The sequence below is a fragment of the Dreissena polymorpha genome, chromosome 1 (genome assembly GCF_020536995.1).
Source record: "Dreissena polymorpha isolate Duluth1 chromosome 1, UMN_Dpol_1.0, whole genome shotgun sequence".
Classification (NCBI taxonomy): domain Eukaryota; kingdom Metazoa; phylum Mollusca; class Bivalvia; order Myida; family Dreissenidae; genus Dreissena; species Dreissena polymorpha.
This window is the reverse complement of record NC_068355.1, coordinates 77777932-77796466: the sequence shown is the minus strand read 5'-3', so window position 1 is coordinate 77796466 and position 18535 is coordinate 77777932. Positions and strand designations below refer to the sequence as shown.

The window sequence follows — 18535 nt, the reverse complement described above, 5'->3', positions numbered from 1 at the left end:
TATTTTAATAGATTTCAACGAACAATAATAAAATCAAAACCAGAAATAGCGTTAAGATGGTATTTATTGCCTATAAGAATAAGAAATCAACTCCATACACGATGACAAACTATGTTATCATAAAAGAAAAGCTGTTTCTTCGAGAAGTACCATTTCAAACCGGTACCAAGCAGTCATAAATGTGTGTAAATAACGCTTCATCAATACGAATTGCAATATAGATATGAATCTTTCTGTAAGATGCCAAATACGCACTGGTTATCCAGGAGCGAGTAATTATTATATATTTTAGGTAAATACTCACTGCTTTCCATGGTTTGTTTGTTTACTTTCGCTTCGCTAGTCATCTATTTCCGGTGGTGATGATAGACGTTGGCTTTACTTCTAAACGAATCGGAATCAATTCAGGACTCGGATTAGTATCAGTTAAACAAATGTTCTTAGAAAGTTTCATGATGATTGGCAAGGATGTGAATAATTGAGTGTTCACGAGCTTTTTTTTATTTGACCCTATGACCGAGTTTTAGACCTAATGTAGCCCAGTATCGAAATCGATCGAGGAATAATCTAGACAAATGTTTTGGCCAAGTTCATGAATATTGGACATGGGCTCTATTGTGTTCACGCGATAAATGTTGAAAATGGACGATGGACCAGACAAAATGTGACCGCAATCGTTTAACATCACGTTCTGCTCAGGTGAGCTAAATAAAGCGATGGATTGTCATAACATATATAAGTTTCAGGTATGCTTCCAAACAGCATAGTTAACTAAAGCTTTGTCACAGACGTGAAGAATACCCCCACATGCCGCATTGACGCAGAATATTTTGCATGTTGACTTCACAAAAAACAGCGGGCACCATGATCAATGTTTAAAACGCACTAAGTGACTCCGTGACCTAGTTTTTGACCCAGCATGGCCCATGTTTAAACTTTACCTACACATCATCTAGATACAACTTCTGGCCAAGTGTGGTGAAGATTGAATGAAAACTACTTCAATTAGAGAGCAGACACCATGCTCAATGTTTAAAACGCACTAAGTGACCCCGTGACCTAGTTTTTGACCTGCCATGACCCATGTTCGAACTTGGGCTAGACATCATCTAGATACAACATCTGACCAAGTTTGGTGAAGCTCGGAAGAAAACTACCTGAATTAGAGAGCGGACACCATGCTCAATGTTTAAAACGCACTAAGTGACCCCATGACCTAGTTTTTGACCCGGCATGACCAATATTCCAACTTGACCTAGAAATCATCTATATACAACATTTGACCAAGTTTTGTGAAGATCAGATGAAAACAACTTGAATTAGAGAGCGGACACTTAATACGACAGACCGACCGACAGACACGCTCACTGCTATATACCCCCCTAAACTTGTTTTGTGGGGGTATAATAATATGCAGATCAATATAATTTGTTACAATTAGTCAATGGGTCACAATGCTTGAAGTACCAGTCATTATTCCTTGTGAGTCAGTTTTTGCCCTTTATAAGATAAACAGAAACCAGAAATACATACCATAAACTATTGATTCAATTAATCGCAAATATGCAAAGTCAATGTATATATATAAACACTGAACACGAACGTAGGTTAAAAATTAATTTATTTCAACATTTATGGTGAAACTAGACACCAGAAAAAATGCATTAAACATACAAACACATTGAACACCTGTAAGTTATTATACCTAAAGAACGAACAGTAACATAGAGAAGCACTCTAGTCCGCACATAAAGTAGAGTTAAAAACAATACAAATATTGTCCCAGTATTAAAAACGACAAAATATATAAACAAGAGTTCCGCGGTCGGAGATGACCGCATTGAAGCCGGATTTTTGATTTAAATGACAGGAAAGTACCTTTCGTGTTTTTGTCAATGCAATACTTAAATTACTGAAATATTGTTCAAAGGTCAAAATGAAATGTAAGTACTTTTCAAGGCATGAGCAAACCTTGTGTTATGTTTTGAATGCATGCATATACATGAGAATGAATGACCTTGAAATGACCAGTGGTCATCTAAGTGTGCTTGCAAACCTTCATGTCAAGTTTGAAGACTCTATGTCCAAGCATACCAAAGTTATAACAATTTTAACATTTTAACATTTAAGGTCACAGTGACCTTGACCTTCAAATGAATGACATTGAAATGACCAGTGGTCATCTTCTAGTACTGGCCAATCTTTATTTCAAGTTTGAAGACTCTAGGTACAAGCATACCAAAGTTATAACATGAAATAAGAACTTTAACATTTTTACATTCAAGGTCACAGTGACCTTGACCTTCAAATGAATGACCTTGAAATGTCCAGTGGTTACTTACTAGTTCTGGCCAACCTTCATGTCAAGTTTCAAGACTCTAGGTCCAAGCATACCAAAGTTATAACAACTTTAACATTTTTACATTCAAGGTCACAGTGACCTTGACCTTCAAATGAATGACCTTGAAATGTCCAGTGGTTACTTACTAGTTCTGGCCAACCTTCATGTCAAGTTTCAAGACTCTAGGTCCAAGCATACCAAAGTTATAACAACTTTAACATTTTTATATTGAAGGTCACAGTGACCTTCACCTTCAAATGAATGACCTTGAAATGACCAGTGGTCATCTGTTAATCCTGGCCAACCTTCATGTCAAGTTTGAAGACTCTAGGTCCAAGCATACCAAAGTTATACCATGAAATAAGAACTTTAACATTTTTACATTCAAGGTCACAGTGACCTTGACCTTCAAATGAATGACCTTGAAATGACCAGTGGTTACTAACTAGTTATGGCCAACCTTCATGTCAAGTTTCAAGACTCTAGGTCCAAGCATACCAAAGTTATAAGAACTTTAACATTTTTTATATTGAAGGTCACAGTGACCTTGACCTTCAAATGAATGACCTTGAAATGACCAGTGGTCATCTGTTAATCCTGGCCAACCTTCATGTCAAGTTTGAAGACTCTAGGTCCAAGCATACCAAAGTTATACCATGAAATAAGAACTTTAACATTTTCGAGCACGCCGCCACCCCGCCCGCCCCCCCGCCCGCCCGACAACATCAATCTATAAGCCGAGATTTTTTCGAAAAAAATCCGGCTAATAAAATGACATGTCTTTATGACATGATAAATTATTCAAAGTTGTTAATCCATTTAATACAATAATGCATTATGATTCTAATGAATCAGTCTCCAAAATTGCATTTTGTTATAAAGATATATTAATTGTCAGACTTTTCTTGATGATGTTGTTAAAATTTAAAGTAAATGCTATATTGACCATAATAAATTGCTTGAAAGGTACACATTTATGGCATCTAACATATGAACAACATATTGGTGATATTGTAACTTCATAATGTTTTATACATAAAAATGGTGAGATAAATATTAGGTTGCAGTTAACGTTATCAACTGCTGTGATTTCAAAAGCACGAGCAGTTTACTTGAAAATTGCAGCATTCAAGGAGTGGGATACCACTTTTATATTGCTTGTTATGTAACCTACCGGTAAATGGCATCATTTAACACCCCTGCAGTTTTGCTGTTTTCACAGAAATTTGAAATCAAAATGCATGTTTCGAAATATTTAAATGTATGATAACATAATATATATATATAGTGATATTATTTAACAAATACATAAAAATTATGTTCATTTGTGTACCATCAAAACAATTCCTAAACAATAAAAGTTGATAAAAATAAGCTATATTTTCTTTTGTTAAACTTGGAAGCAGCATCTACATATGAGTAAAAAGTCAAGAGTGAAAAAGTGTACCCAATAAAAGACATCACTTTTGTAGTTTAGCAACATTCATAATCAGTACTTTGGAAAGATATATTAGCTTCAATATGTATCATACACATACGAATCAGAAATCAAACTGTAAGTAACAAATTAACTTTTATTAATTAAGATTACTTTTAATTTATCTGACATATTAAACACATAAAACAGACCACACAAAAATAATACGTATATAATTTCTATGAAATGATACATCACGATATATCGATTAATACATGCTGTTGTTGAATTTTAAAAATTAATTTAAAACAGGTTACAATATCCAAGAAACACATTTTTACAACAATGTCCTTTCACCATATTATTGTAAGAATTCAAAGCAATTACAAGATTTACTGATACAATCAAGCTGTGTGTATGCCCGATTCGATGGCTAGACAAATAAGATGTTATCATCATTTAACTTCAAATGATTGGGAACTTTTCAATAATTCAACAAACAGATGCTGTAATAATAGTTCAACACAGGTTTATGAAATTTGCAAAAATGATATATCAAAAATGTACACCGTACACAATTCTTAAAAGAAATATGGATGCCTGATTTTCACTGATTAACATCTTTATGAAAATCTGGCCAGAAATTTATACCAGCCACTTACATAGTCTTTAAATGCAAAAAAACATAAATGTTATATTGATATGATAAAAATGACATGATAAATATGTTGAAAATTGACAATTTTTAAATGATGTAATGTTTATAAATGAATTATCAACAAAACTTATAATCTGCAACAATAATACAATCTTCTTTCAGACACAACATTATGATTAGTGACAGTATGAGAGAAATGTGTTAAATACCAATGAAGTCTAAGTCATATATAGTATGCTGAATAACTGGAAGCAAAATTTATTTGGTCAATATTTCAAGGGTTAGACAACTTATTAACCAGAAAGCGTGTATTACTGCATGAAATGTTAATGTTGTTTGTAGAAAGAAGCTCATATGTAAAATGGTTACATCGGATCACGGAGTGTATATTGATCTAGAGTCCGTGATCGGATCAAACTGTAATTATTTTAGTTGTTTATATAGAAATCAATGAAAGACTATAGCTTGAGGGTCAAACCACATTATCTTAAGATCAGTATTATGAGAAAATGCAACTCAAGGGAGGTAACCATGTGTTTTTCAGGAAGTGTACCGTGTGAGTGACACAAGGCTACAAAATACTATGGAATACTGGGTTATGACAAAGTGATATGATAAACAAAATAAATATATACATCTCACCAGAAAAATTGAACCAGATAAACAATAAGTCTTGTTTTAGAAAAAAAAATTGAACCATACTGTGTCAATCAAAAACTAAATTCCCACCAAAGATAATCTGTAAAATGTTTCACATTATATAAAATCTGAATAATTTCTCTCAGTCAACTGTTTGAGCAAAACATTTAATAAAATGTAATGCTTTTAATGTTAAAGGGAATTTTCTTGAAGTATATACTTGTATATGGAAAGAGATCAGCAGATGCAGCTGAATATTATAACTACAAAATCAAAAGTAATGCCATTCTGTTCTACAATTTTCTCAACTCTCTGCATACTTTTAGGTTTTGTGATCTATCACCAAAAATTTACATTTTTTTACAAGATTAAACCTTTTAGGAAAGGGCATTTACCGGTAATCACTCTGATCATTGATTTTTATTTTTAATAACATAACAAATTTACTGTTCGCGTTTCTGGCAAATTGAAAAAAAATATGGCAAATTCTGCAAATTGAAGAGAAATGAACAAACATGAAGAGAAATGGACGAGCAATATCCTTGCTGGTTTTATTTAACTGTTTTTTGTACATTTGCTGTTACCCTTTGTTTCATAAAAACATTTTACTTATTTTTTTCCCTGTCTGGGCTAGTGACCGTGGTAATATTAAATCAGCCATGCATATTTAAGTCTCGAATAAATAAGCATTTATGTCAATTAATACCAAAAGTGTCCCAAAAGCATCTTTCTTCAAAGTGAGAACAACAAGACTGATTGTGCTCCATGCGTTTCGTAAAGCAAATATATTATAAACTTCATGCAGACAGTCAACATACAAGTGCTGCACAGCTAAGAAGAAAGTTACTCAGATGTAAATCCTGTCAAATAAGAAAATGCAAAACAATATTAAACAAAAAAGCACAATTGGATAGATTTGTGTTTTTTAACAACTGTTTATTTAAACTCGTGAATATTTATTTAAGAAAATGCCCCTGCTATAACAATATGCCAAAACTGTAAAATATTTTTATGTAAAATGTGCAATGAATACATGTATAAGATTCTGCCAAAAAATTTTTTTTATGATTTTTCTGTTAGTAAACTGTTGATTAGATTTGTGTTGTGGTTGTATGCACTAATAATCAATAGCATAGTTTGTTGACTAAATAGTACTTACAAATATGGTTAAGATGACATTTGTGCATAACTACAATTTAAGTTTGACAATTATTCCATTCTATATTATTAGCCAGTAAAAAAATAAACTTAATTTTAAACACATTGTGCGTTTTGGGGAACAGGTAGCTATGCTTAACAAACTGAAGTTGCCAGTTGACAAAACAAGAGGGCATGAGAGTCACAAAGTCTCTCACCTGAGATACAAATGAACTGACCTGTTCTGTACAGCCTAAGATATAATAAGAACAAATGTTCTGACAAAGTTTCATGGAGAGGGAACAATAAAAGAAGTAACTTACAGAGTGCAAACAAGGTTTTACTATAGTCATATAAGGATAAATTCCTCGCCCCCTGGCGGAAAAGTTTTTCAACAGACTGGTACAATTTTCAAACTTGTTCAAGCTATCATTTAAACAAACATTCTGACCAAGTTTCATGAAAATTGGACAATAAATGTGACTTTTAGAGTGTTAACAAGTTTTTACAAAAGCCATATGAGGAAAAATGCCCCACCCCCCTGGTGGCCATGTTCTTCAACCAACGGAAACAATTTTCAAACTCGTCCAAGATATTTTAAGGACAAAATATTCTGACGAAGTATCATGAAGATTGGACAATAAATGTGACCTGAAGAGTGTTAACAAGGTTTCACTATAGCCATATATGGAAAAATGCCCTGCCGCCTGGTGGCCTTGTTTTTCAACATACCAGAACCATTTTCGAACTCATCCAAGATATCAATAGAACAAATGTTCTGAGCAAGTTTCATGAAGATCTGACTTTTTAATTCTAATTTTAGAGTGTTAACAAGGTTTTAAACAAGAGGGCCAAGATGGCCCTAGTTCGCTCACCTGAGAGGAGTAGGTTCATTCAATTTTTACCAAATGTCAAACTTGACCTAGATATTGTCCAAACAAACATCCTGTCAAGTTTCATCATTATTTCATCTACGAGTCATGATCAATGTACCTATGAAGTTTCATGATCCTGGGCAAAAGCATTCTTGAGTTATCATCCGGAAACCATTTTTCTAAGTTGAGTCACCGTGACCTTGACAGCCAATGTATGAATACGTTTTTGTGGCACTGTGACCTTGACCTTTGGCCTGGTGACCTGAAAATCAATAGGGGTCATCTTCGAGTCATGATCAATGTATCTATGAAGTTTCATGATCCTAGGCATAAGTGTCCTTGAGTTATCATCCGGAAACCATTTTACTATTTCGGGTCATCGTGACCTTGACCTTTGACCTAGTGACCTGAAAATCAATAGGGGTCATTTGCGGGTCACGATCAATGTACCTATGAAGTTTCATGATCCATGGCAAAAGCGCTCTTGAGTTATCATCCGGAAACCGTCTGGTGGACGTACAGACCGACATGAGCAAAACAATATAACCCCTCTTCTTCGAAAGGGGGGGGGGCATAATGAGAAAACTGCCCCCCTCCATAGCAGCCGTGTTATTAAACTGACCAGAACCATTTTTGAACTCAACTCTGGTATCAAGGAAACAAATGTTCTGAGCAAATTTCATGAAAATTGGGCCAAAAATGTGACTTACTGTGTTCACATGTTTTCACTAAATACATATAGAGAAAAATGCCCCGCCCACTGGCGGCCATGTTTTTTCACCTATCCCGACTATTTTCAAACTCGTCGGAGATATCAGTAAAGCAATGTTTTGACCAACTTTCATGATGATTGGGCAAAAATTGTGACCTTTAGAGTGTTTACAAGGTTTCTCTATAGCTAAATAGGGAAAACTGCCACTATATACATATAGAGAAAAATGCCCTGCCCACTGGTGGCAATGTTTTTTCACCGATCTCGACCATTTTCGAACTCGTCCGAGACATCAATTGAACCAATGTTTTGACCAACTTTCATGATGATTGGGCAAAAATTGTGTCTTCTAGAGTGTTTACAAGGTTTCTCTATAGCCAAATAAAAAAAAACTGCCCCACCCACTGGCAGCCATGTTTTTCAACGGATCGGAACCACTTTTGAACTCAACCAAGATATCATTAAAACTAGCATTTTGACAAAGTTACATGAAGATTGGGCATGAAATGTGACTTTTACAGTGTTTACAAGGTTTTTCTTTTTTTTTACCTAGTGACCTTGTTTTTGACCCGGCACAACCCAGTTTCAAACTCGGCCAAGATTTCATTGGGACAAAGCTTCTGACCAAGTTTCATGAAGATGGGACAAGAAATGTGGCATGTAGTGTGTTTACGAGCAAATGTTTACGGATGGACGGACGGACGAAAGGACATACGACGGACAAAGACCGGTCACAAAAGCTCACCTGAGCAATCAGGTGAGCTAAAAAGCCATAGTAGAAAAAAAATTCCCTGCCCCTTGCTGGTCATGTTATATAACCAACTGGACCCATTTTCGAAATCATCCAAGATATCAATAGAATGAATGTTCTGACCAAGTATCAGGAAGATTGTACAATAAATGTGGTCTCTAGAGTGATAACAAGGTTTTACTATAGCCTTATAAGAAAAAATGCCCCGCACCCTGTTGGCCATGTTTTTCAAGCTAACAGAACCATTTTCCAACTTATCCAAGATATCAATGGGACAAATATTCTGACTAAGTTTCATGATGGTTGGACAATCAATCTGGTCTCTAGAGTGTTAACAAGGTTTAACGAAAGCCATATAAGGAAAAATGCCCTGCCCCCTTGCAAATGTTTTTCAACCTAACACAACCATTTTCAATCTCTTCCAAGACAAAAGGCTGCATGACACAAAACGCACTAGGGATGGCGGAAGAAAGGTGATCACAAAAGCTCACCATGAGCACAATGTGCTCAGGTGAGCTTTAACAACAACAAAATGGCCTAACAAAGAAGAGCACTGTAATGTCTCCAAATAAATTGAAGTTTGAATAAAAATACCTGTTTATTATAACCGGTTCATTTTAAATTTGATCTTTATTAATTTAACTAGACAGATTTATATTTTAAATGCAAAAGAAAATAATGTAACTTCACAAAATAAGATTACCGGTAATTGTTATCATTGAAGAATATAAATAAATGTTAACATCAGCCTTAATACGAAAGAAAATAGATTGCATAAATGACAATGTTTACATTTGAATTAGACTGGAAAACTAAACTTTAAAGTTAAACTACTTTTCTTTAACTTAGTCACACTAAGACCTGCAACAATACAATACAATACAAGGGATTAAAGAACTAATGAAAACAAAAGAAAGACATGTTGATGGTTAAATGATCAAGATAGTTTGTTTAGCTTAAAAACACTGACAGGATACTTGAATAAGCCCAATTTACACCCTTGCAAGGTTTCTCACAATACATTTAACAACACTATGTCAAGAGTTGGAGCATGACATCATTCTCGCCAAAAAAACACTATTTTTTAACAACCCAGTAATGCACTTTTACCTGTTATATTTTCCATTTTAACAAATGATAAAGTAAAATTTAAAATTGCATTTATAATTGCATTATGTTAATAGATTTTACTACAATCTGGATGTTGAATATAAGATTATTTTTTTGTAAAATCATTTAAATGGACAGTTATAACAGTAATTCACTGTTCATGAAAAAGCAATTGAAAAGTGCCAATATACTTAAAGTTATTGACACATTCTAACCAAAATATATTCCGAACATAAACCAAATAGTTGTGTATGAGATAATCCCAAAAATGATTTCCATTCCAATTGTGAAATACACATGATGCACATAATACAGTCTTTATTACTTAGTTAAGTCTATGCACATAATACAGTCTTTATTACTTAGTTAAGTCTATGCACATAATACAGTCTTTATTACTTAGTTAAGTCTATGAACATAATACAGTCTTTATTACTTAGTTAAGTCTATGCACATAATTCAGTCTTTATTACTTAGTTAAGTCTATGCACATAATACAGTCTTTATTACTTAGTTAAGTCTATGCACATATCATAACTACAGTAAAAGCAAACCAATACTCTTATAGTGTATTGGCCTGTGTTAAAGTCTGCACAGACTAAATTGTACACAAAAACTTCCTCTTTAGAAAAACAATAGGTGGAAAGTGTTGTTCCTAATCAGCCTGCGCACACTACACAGGCTAATCTCGACAACACTTTACAAAGGTGCATAAAGCCTCATTTTCCCAGAGATGGGCATTAATTAACAACAGTGTCCAGTCAATGTTAGAATTAACAACAGTGTCAGGTCAATGTTTGAATTAACATCAGTGCCAAGTCAATGTTTGAATTAACATCAGTGTCATGTCAATGTTGGAATTATCATCAGTGTGAAGTCAATGTTTGAATTAACATCAGTGTCAAGTCAATGTTAGAATTAACATTAGTATCTAGTCAATTATCAATTAAATATCAGTGCCAAGTCAATGTTGGAATTAACATCAGTGTCAAGTCAATATTTGAATTAACATCAGTGTCAAGTCAATGTTTGAATTAACATCAGTGTCAAGTCAATGTTTGAATTAATATCAGTGTCAAGTCATTGTTGGAATTAACATTAGTGTCTAGTCAATGTTTGAATTAACCTCAGTGTCAAGTCAATGTTACAATTAACATTAGTGTCTATTCAATTATCAAATTAATATCAGTGCCAAGTCAATGTTGGAATAACATCAGTGTCAAGTCAATGTTGAAATAAAATTCAGTGTCAAATCAATATTGATATTAACATCAGTGTCAAGCCAATGTTAGAATTAACAACAGTGTCAAGTCAATGTTGGAATTAACAGCATTGCCAAGTCATTGTTGGAATTAACATCAGTGTCAAGCCAATGTTGGAATTACCATCAGTGTCAAGTCATTGTTGGAATTAACATCAGTGTCAAGTCAATGTTGGAATTAACGTCAGTGTCAAGTAAATGATGGAATAAACATCAGTGTCAATTCAATATTTGAATTAACATAAGTGTCAAATCAATTATGGGGTTAACATCAGTGTCAAGTCAATGATGGAATTAACAACAGTGTCTAGTAAATGTTTGAATTAACATCAGTGTAAAGTCAATAATGGAATTAACATCAGTTTCAAGTCAATTAACATCAGTGTCAATTCAATGATGGAATTAACGTCAGCGTCAAGTCAATGTTGGTAATAACATCATGTGTCAAGTCAATGTTTGAAAGCTATACATTCTATGTTGTCACTATGCAAAACACACAGCAATGTCACATATAAAAAATCACTAAATATAAACTTAAAATGATTCCATTTATTGGTCAAAGTATTAAACAAGAGGGCCCGAAAGACCCAAAGTCGCTCACCTGAGATAATGAGATATTATTGGGAAAAATCTTCTGACCAAGTTTCATGAAGATTAGAAAATAAATGTTGCCTCTCGAGTGTTAACAAGGTTTTACTAAAGCCATATACGGAAAAATGCCCCGCCCCCTGGCAGCCATGTTTTTCAACCAAGCGCATCATTTTTAAACTCGTCCAAGATATTATTGGGATGAATCTTCTGACCAAGTTTCATGAAGATCGGACAGTTAATGTGGCCTCTAGAGTATTAACAAGATTTTACTATAGCCTTTAAGGAAAAATGTCCAGCCCCTTGGAAGCCATGGTTTTCAAGCAAACATAATTATTTTCAAACTCATCCAAGATATCATTGAGACCAATCTTCTGACCAAATTTCATGAAGACTGGACAATAAATGTGGCCTCTAGAGTGTTAACAAGGCTTCACTAGAGCCATATAAAGCCACATAAGGAAAAATGCCCCGGCCCCTGGTGGCCATGTTTTTAAAGCAACCAAAACCATTTTCGAACTCATCCAAGATATCATTGGGACAAATCTTCTGACCAAGTTTCATGATGATCGGAAAATAAATGTGACCTCTAGCGTGTTAACAAGGTTTTACTAACGCCATATAAGGAAAAGTGCCCCACCCCTGTGATGGCCATTTTTTTTAACCAACCGGCATCATTTTTTAACTCGTCCAAGATATTATTGGGATGAATCTTCTGACTGAGTTTCATGAAGATCAGACTATAAATGTGGCCTCTAGACTGTTAACAAGATTTTGCTATAGCCATATATAGTAAACAAGGGACAAAATTGTCACAAAACCAGGTTTTCATTGTGAAAAAAAAATCTGATAAAGGGAGAAAACTCAAACTGAACTTTTGAAATGAACAAACAAAATTAACCCCCTTTGTAAGTTTGTTTTTAAAAAAAATCTATTTTTAGTTGTGGCGACCTTGACATTGGAGATATTGACGTGATTCTTTCGTGCGACACACCGTCCCATGATGGTGAACAAATGTGCCAAATGATTTTAAAATCTCACAATGAATGACATAGTTATGGCCAGGACAAGCTCATTTATGGCCATTTTTGACCTTTGAACTCAAAGTGTGACCTTGACCTTGGAGATATCGACGTAATTATTTCGCGCGACACACCGTCCAATGATGGTGAACAAATGTGCCAAATGATTTTAAAATCTGACAATGAACGACATAGTTATGGTCCGGACAAGCTTGTACTGCCCGCCCGCCAGCCCGCCCGCCAGCCCGCCAGCCAGCCAGCCAGCCAGCCAGCCAGCCAGCCCGCCCGCATTCGCCAATCTAATAACCAGTTTTTTCCTTCGGAAAACCTGGTTAAAAATGCCCCGCCGCCCTTGGCAGCCATGTTTTTCAATCAAACGTAACCATTTTCGAACTCATCCAAAATATCAATAAGACAAATCTTTTGACCGAATTTCATAAAGATTGGACAATAAATGTGGCCTAGAGTGTTAACAAGGTTTTACAATACCCATATAAGGACATGGCCATGTTTTTCAACCAACCGGCATCATTTTTGAACTCGTCCAAGATATTATTGGGATGAATCTTCTGACCAAGATTCATGAAGATTGGACAATAAATGTGGCCTCTAGAGTGTTAACAAGATTTTAATATAGCCATATATAGCCATATAAGGAAAAATGCCCTGCCCCTAGGCAGCCATGTTTTTCAAGCAAAGGTTACCATTTTTGAACTCATCCAAGATATCATTGAGACAAATCTTCTGAGCAAGTTTCATGAAGATCGGAAAATAAATGTGGCCTCTAGAGTGCTAACAAGGTTTTACAATAGCTTTTTAAGGAAAAATGCTCCGCCCCCTGGCGGCCATGTTTTTCAACCAACCAGCATCATTTTCGAACTCATCCAATATATTATTTGGATGAATCTTCTGACCAAGTTTCATGAAGATCAGACAATAAATGTGGCCTCTAGAGTGTTAACAATTTTACTATAGCCTTATATAGCCATATAAGGAAAAATGCCCCGCCCCTTGGCAGCCATGTTTTTCAAGCAAGCGTTTCCATTTTCAAACTCATCCAAGATAACATTGAGACCAATCTTCTGACAAAATTTCATGAAGATTGGGCAATAAATGTGCCCTCTAGAGAGTTAAGAAGGCAAATGTTGACACAAATGCCACACAACGCACAACGGACAAAAGGCGATCACAAAAGCTCACCATGACACAAAAGCTCACCATGAGCACGTTGTGCTCAGGTTAGCTAAAATATGAGATTTGAATGTTTAAGGTTCAATAAATTATTTAAGCATCATGAAAACACATACACCATCATACCCCTGACTAGCTTTATCAAATAAAGAGTCAACAACTAAATGTACAATTTAACAAACCAACAGTCATAGAGTAAATAAATATTTGACAAAACTACAAATATAAAGCACACATGATCATTATAGTTGGGGCAGGCACCTACTTAAGTTATTTTTCCATTTCTTGATCTTCAAATTTAAATGCAAAAACGGTTACTTAACATTTAACACAATTTTTTATTCAAAGTAATATTTCACCACAGCATAAATGTAATTTTATTTTTACATACAAACTTGAGTTGAATGTAGTGTTACCTGCCTAGTTTCTTGTAGGATTCAAAAGAAAATAACAATTAGCGTTTAAATATCTCACCTAATCAATTTGTTTGGAACATTGCACCTTTGGTTTTGAGACTGAAAGGCATGAGACTGGTTTTTAGGCTTAGAAGAGACTTTCTTTGAACACAGAATTAAATTAAAGTGGAAAGTATCCTCCCTGATTCCACTCTGTCGACAAGCACAGGCTAATGAGGGACCATACCTTATGCAAATGCATTTAACCAGATGAGCGAGGGTCAAAGGCCAACATACAAACTTTTATGTCTAGGATTCCAAGAGTATCATCCTGTTTCCATTTAGTTTGGTTATTAAATCAAACAAGAGGGCCTAAAAGGCCCAAAGTCGCTCACCTGAGATAAAAAGAAATGACCTGTTCTTTGCAGCCCAAGATATCAATGAAACACAATAATGTTCTAACCAAGTTTCATGAAGAATGAACAACAAATGGCCCCCTGGCGGCCATTTTTTTTAACAGACCTAAACCATTTTTGAACTCTTCCAAGATATGTCCAAATTTCATGAAGATAATGTGTCTTCTAGACTGTACACATGTTTTCACTTTATACATATAACGAAAAACTGCCCCACCACCTGTTGCCCATGTTTTTCCACTTATCACGACCATTTTCAAACTCGTCCGAGACATCCACATAGCTAATGTTTTGACAAAACTTCATGATGATTAGGCAAAAAATGTGACTTCTAGAGTGTTCACAAGCTTTTTTACTATATAAATATAAGGAAAAAGACCCCCCTGGCGGCTATGTTTTTTAACCGATCCAAACCATTTTCCAACTCTACTGTCGTATCCAGGTGTGGTATTGCGGTCTCGTTTGCTTACGCAAGTGAACCGGTCACGGGATGGTTACGGGTTTTGTTACTTTGTGAGCACTTATGTAATGCGGAAATATTCATTCGACAAACGCTTATATCCGGTCAGGATGACACCGCTGATTGGTTGTAATTCAATTAACTTAAGGTATTGCCGTTTACTTAAATATCATTTTATAAACATATTATTCGACAGTAGGCTGTTTTACACTAAAAAATTTATAAATATGAAAATGTATTGATTTTATATTTCATTTCATTAATATTGTGTATCATTCATTACCGTTTTATTTTCAATTTTCTGACATAGTTTTAATACATTAAGCCTGAAAATGATTAAATCTTGATAAATGAACTCTGCAAATAAGAAAGGTAAATCTTGACTTTGAAGGTTATTCTGATTCTGATTTCTATCTCCAGAAACTTATAATTGAAATTATTTCTTTATTGTTTTCATAAAGTATCCATTTGACATGTGTAAACATATCTTAAATATGATTATATAAAGTGAATTATTATGGAATCTTGTTTTGATATGAAGTTCCCATTTAAATTACATATGTTTTGTTAATAGTTAAAAACATGCATTTAATACTCCTTCTGTGAAATAAAATATATCAAACACTTCAACTAGCTTGTATTACTGATCACTGATATTAACATCTGGCATAGAGCACAGTGAGAGGGTAATTAAGTACCTAGGAATCATGATTCTGTCAGTCTGTGGTCATTATCAATTTGTTCAGGGCAACTCATACTGGTTTTCGAACTGTATCAGACACTACCTGGCTAAGAAAGCTGAGTGGTAAAAAGTTACACACTGCAATGATCAATATCTGCAGGGAATTTCTCAAAGATGGCTTATCAGTAATAGTTCCCATTATAGATTAGTTTGCTACAAACTGATAACAAATGTGACAAAACAATAAGTACAAATTTACAAAAGAAATTAAAACTTAGCCAAAAATGTCATTATACTAGAAAAATATGCATTTTCGAACTCGTCCAAGATATTATTGGGATTAATCTTCTTACCAAATTTCATGAAGATTTGGCAATAAATGTGGTCTCTAGAGTGTTAACAAGATTTTACTATAGCCATATAAGGAAAAATGCTCCTTGGCAGTCATGTTTTTCAAGCAAACGTAACCATTTTCGAACTCATCCAAGATATCATTAAGACCAATCTTCTGACCAAATTTCATGAAGATTGAACAATAAATGTGGCCTCTAGATAGTGAACAAGGAAAATATCGACCTTGCACAACGGACGACGGACAAAAGGCGATCACAAAAGCTCACCATGAGCACGTTGTGCTCAGGTGAGCTAAAAAGGGATAATGTATGAACACAAAAGTGTTCATTTTCTGAAAATTAATCCTAAATTATGTCATAATATATTTTTTTCTGATCAAATGTGTCTAAGCATCTGATAAACAAAGTGCAATAATTGTTTTACAAACAATCTGACATTCTTATAAAAACACAATAAAAAACAACAACAACAATAAATTCTAACCTTACACAAAATATAGATTAAGCCTCAACTGTAGCTCAAACTTTCTTTGCAGAATGAAAAGATCCACCCAGATTCATCTTATTACTGGGGTATGTCACTTTAAAGAAACCAATACTCAAGCACATTTAAAGAAGCAAATTTTTAATGAAAAAATTCTTAAAATAATGACAACAACAGTTGACAGTTCAGCGTGTGAATAATATATATCTTAACATAAAACATTACAAATTATATTATATAATTATATAACATTGTCATGTTATTACTAAATTGCACAATTTGTTTCCAGACTAACAATGTTAACAATAGCTAAATGAAATGAAACAATGACTCATCATCGTAAACAGATACAGTAGTCTGTAGACATAAAACATGGGCTAGACATGACACATTTGAAGAGAAAACACCACTACGGTAACAACACCAGTGAGCTAAGTTGGCGTCTCTATGCCATGAACAGGTTTTTGCCATAGCATCACTTCAGTTTAGTTGTCAACATGGTTATTATTTCAATAATCAAAACAGATGCATCTTAAATTCACAGCACTTTGCATTTGATCAGGCTCCGAAATGTATATTCATCCAACAAGAACCCGTCAATTAAACCTCAAGATACACAAAAGCAGATGCATCTGTTATCAATCCCAAATAAAATGCTCATAGACCATCCATAACATGAAACATACACTTTCTCTCTGTTCATTTCATCAAAAAATTATTCCAAATGCAAATAATATTCATCTCTTTACAAACACCACTAATTGCACTATTTTCTTTCTACCAAATACAGCTCAAATCACCTAACTGCCGTTGCTATTTCGATGTTCGAGTGGAGGTCTGAAATCCGGATTACTCAGGTTGATTTCTGCCCCGTACATTTTGCTTGCCTTTTTGTTCATGTTTGCCATGATTTGAGTCGACAAGTTAAATCCATTGATGATCTCATCTTTCCATTGATTGATAAGAACTTTATCCTACAGAAAAGAAAAATCAGTTTTTGCATCGGCTACAACAAGCAAATCCCTATGGTGCACTGCTGTTGAACAGCACTAATTTAAAACAAACTGACACTTAACTACATGTATTTAAAGCAGTTTAACAAATTTGTATGCACAAAAGATTTCATAGCACATGTTTGAGATTTTAACAACTCTAAAAGAGGGCCATCCAAGGATAATTCCTGTAATGTTTCGTTAACCCCTTTACCACTTAGATACATATTTTCACGCATTTATAGTCCCTTAGACAGTTAAATTTAATTGAAGATCTTTCTTACTAGACTTAAGTTTTTTAGGCTTCATCTCCAAACCTTAGGTGCTGATGAGCAGCAAACAGCATAAATCCTGAACAGACTGCGAGTTACTCACCATTTTTACTTTGCTTCTTATGGGGGAAAGGGTTGAAATATGACTACTGTATTAATTTATGCATTGTCATTTCAATTAAACGTTTATGCATGACTGATGACGGAACAACGGTCATGGTTCATTACAAACATAGCTTACAAAGAGAAATAAAACAAAAGGGCTAAACTGGCCCTGAAGCAATTACCTGAGTTTGAGGAAAACCAACAGCCAAAACTTGACCTGGTTTAGGATGCATAGTCTTACCAAGTTTCATTGAGCTTTAGTCATAAATAAGACCTCCAGAGTGTTTTACAGTTTTTTGTAAAGAATTTAATCTACACTCAACAAGATATGTGGAGATTAAAAGTCTAAGCATGTTTGATGAAGATTGAGACATAAACAAGGTCTCTGGTGATAACAAGGTTTTTTAAGATTTGACTTTTGACCCAGATTTTAACTCTGTCTTGATATTTTTCAGACACACATTCCGAGAAACTTTTATCAAGATGAATGAAATATGTGGCCTCTAATATGATGACCAGCTAAACGTTTACACCACATGAAGCACAACAAGAGATAACTGTTGCTGGACAAAGGGTGATCACATTAGCTCAGTGTGCTCAAGTCAGTTAAACAAGAGGGCCATGATGGCCCTGAATCGCTCACCTGACTAAGCTTGCTTCATGAGCTTTAATTC

The 18535-nt window shown here is 34.5% G+C and overlaps 1 protein-coding gene across 4 annotated transcripts in view; it reads right to left on the bottom strand.

The window, feature by feature from the left end:
• LOC127836523 (beta-adrenergic receptor kinase 2-like) overlaps positions 1–18535 on the bottom strand; it is a 417424-nt gene that overhangs the window by 255004 nt on the left and 143885 nt on the right. For 2 of the 4 annotated variants that reach the window (XM_052363173.1, XM_052363183.1), the window contains exon 19: positions 1605–17466. In XM_052363173.1, the coding sequence (XP_052219133.1) occupies positions 17293–17466 (174 nt within the window). In that variant the 3' untranslated portion in view covers positions 1605–17292. Of the gene's footprint in view, positions 1–1604; positions 17467–18535 lie in introns of those variants that run through there. The other 2 variants (XR_008028815.1, XR_008028811.1) reach the window with 2 other exon arrangements.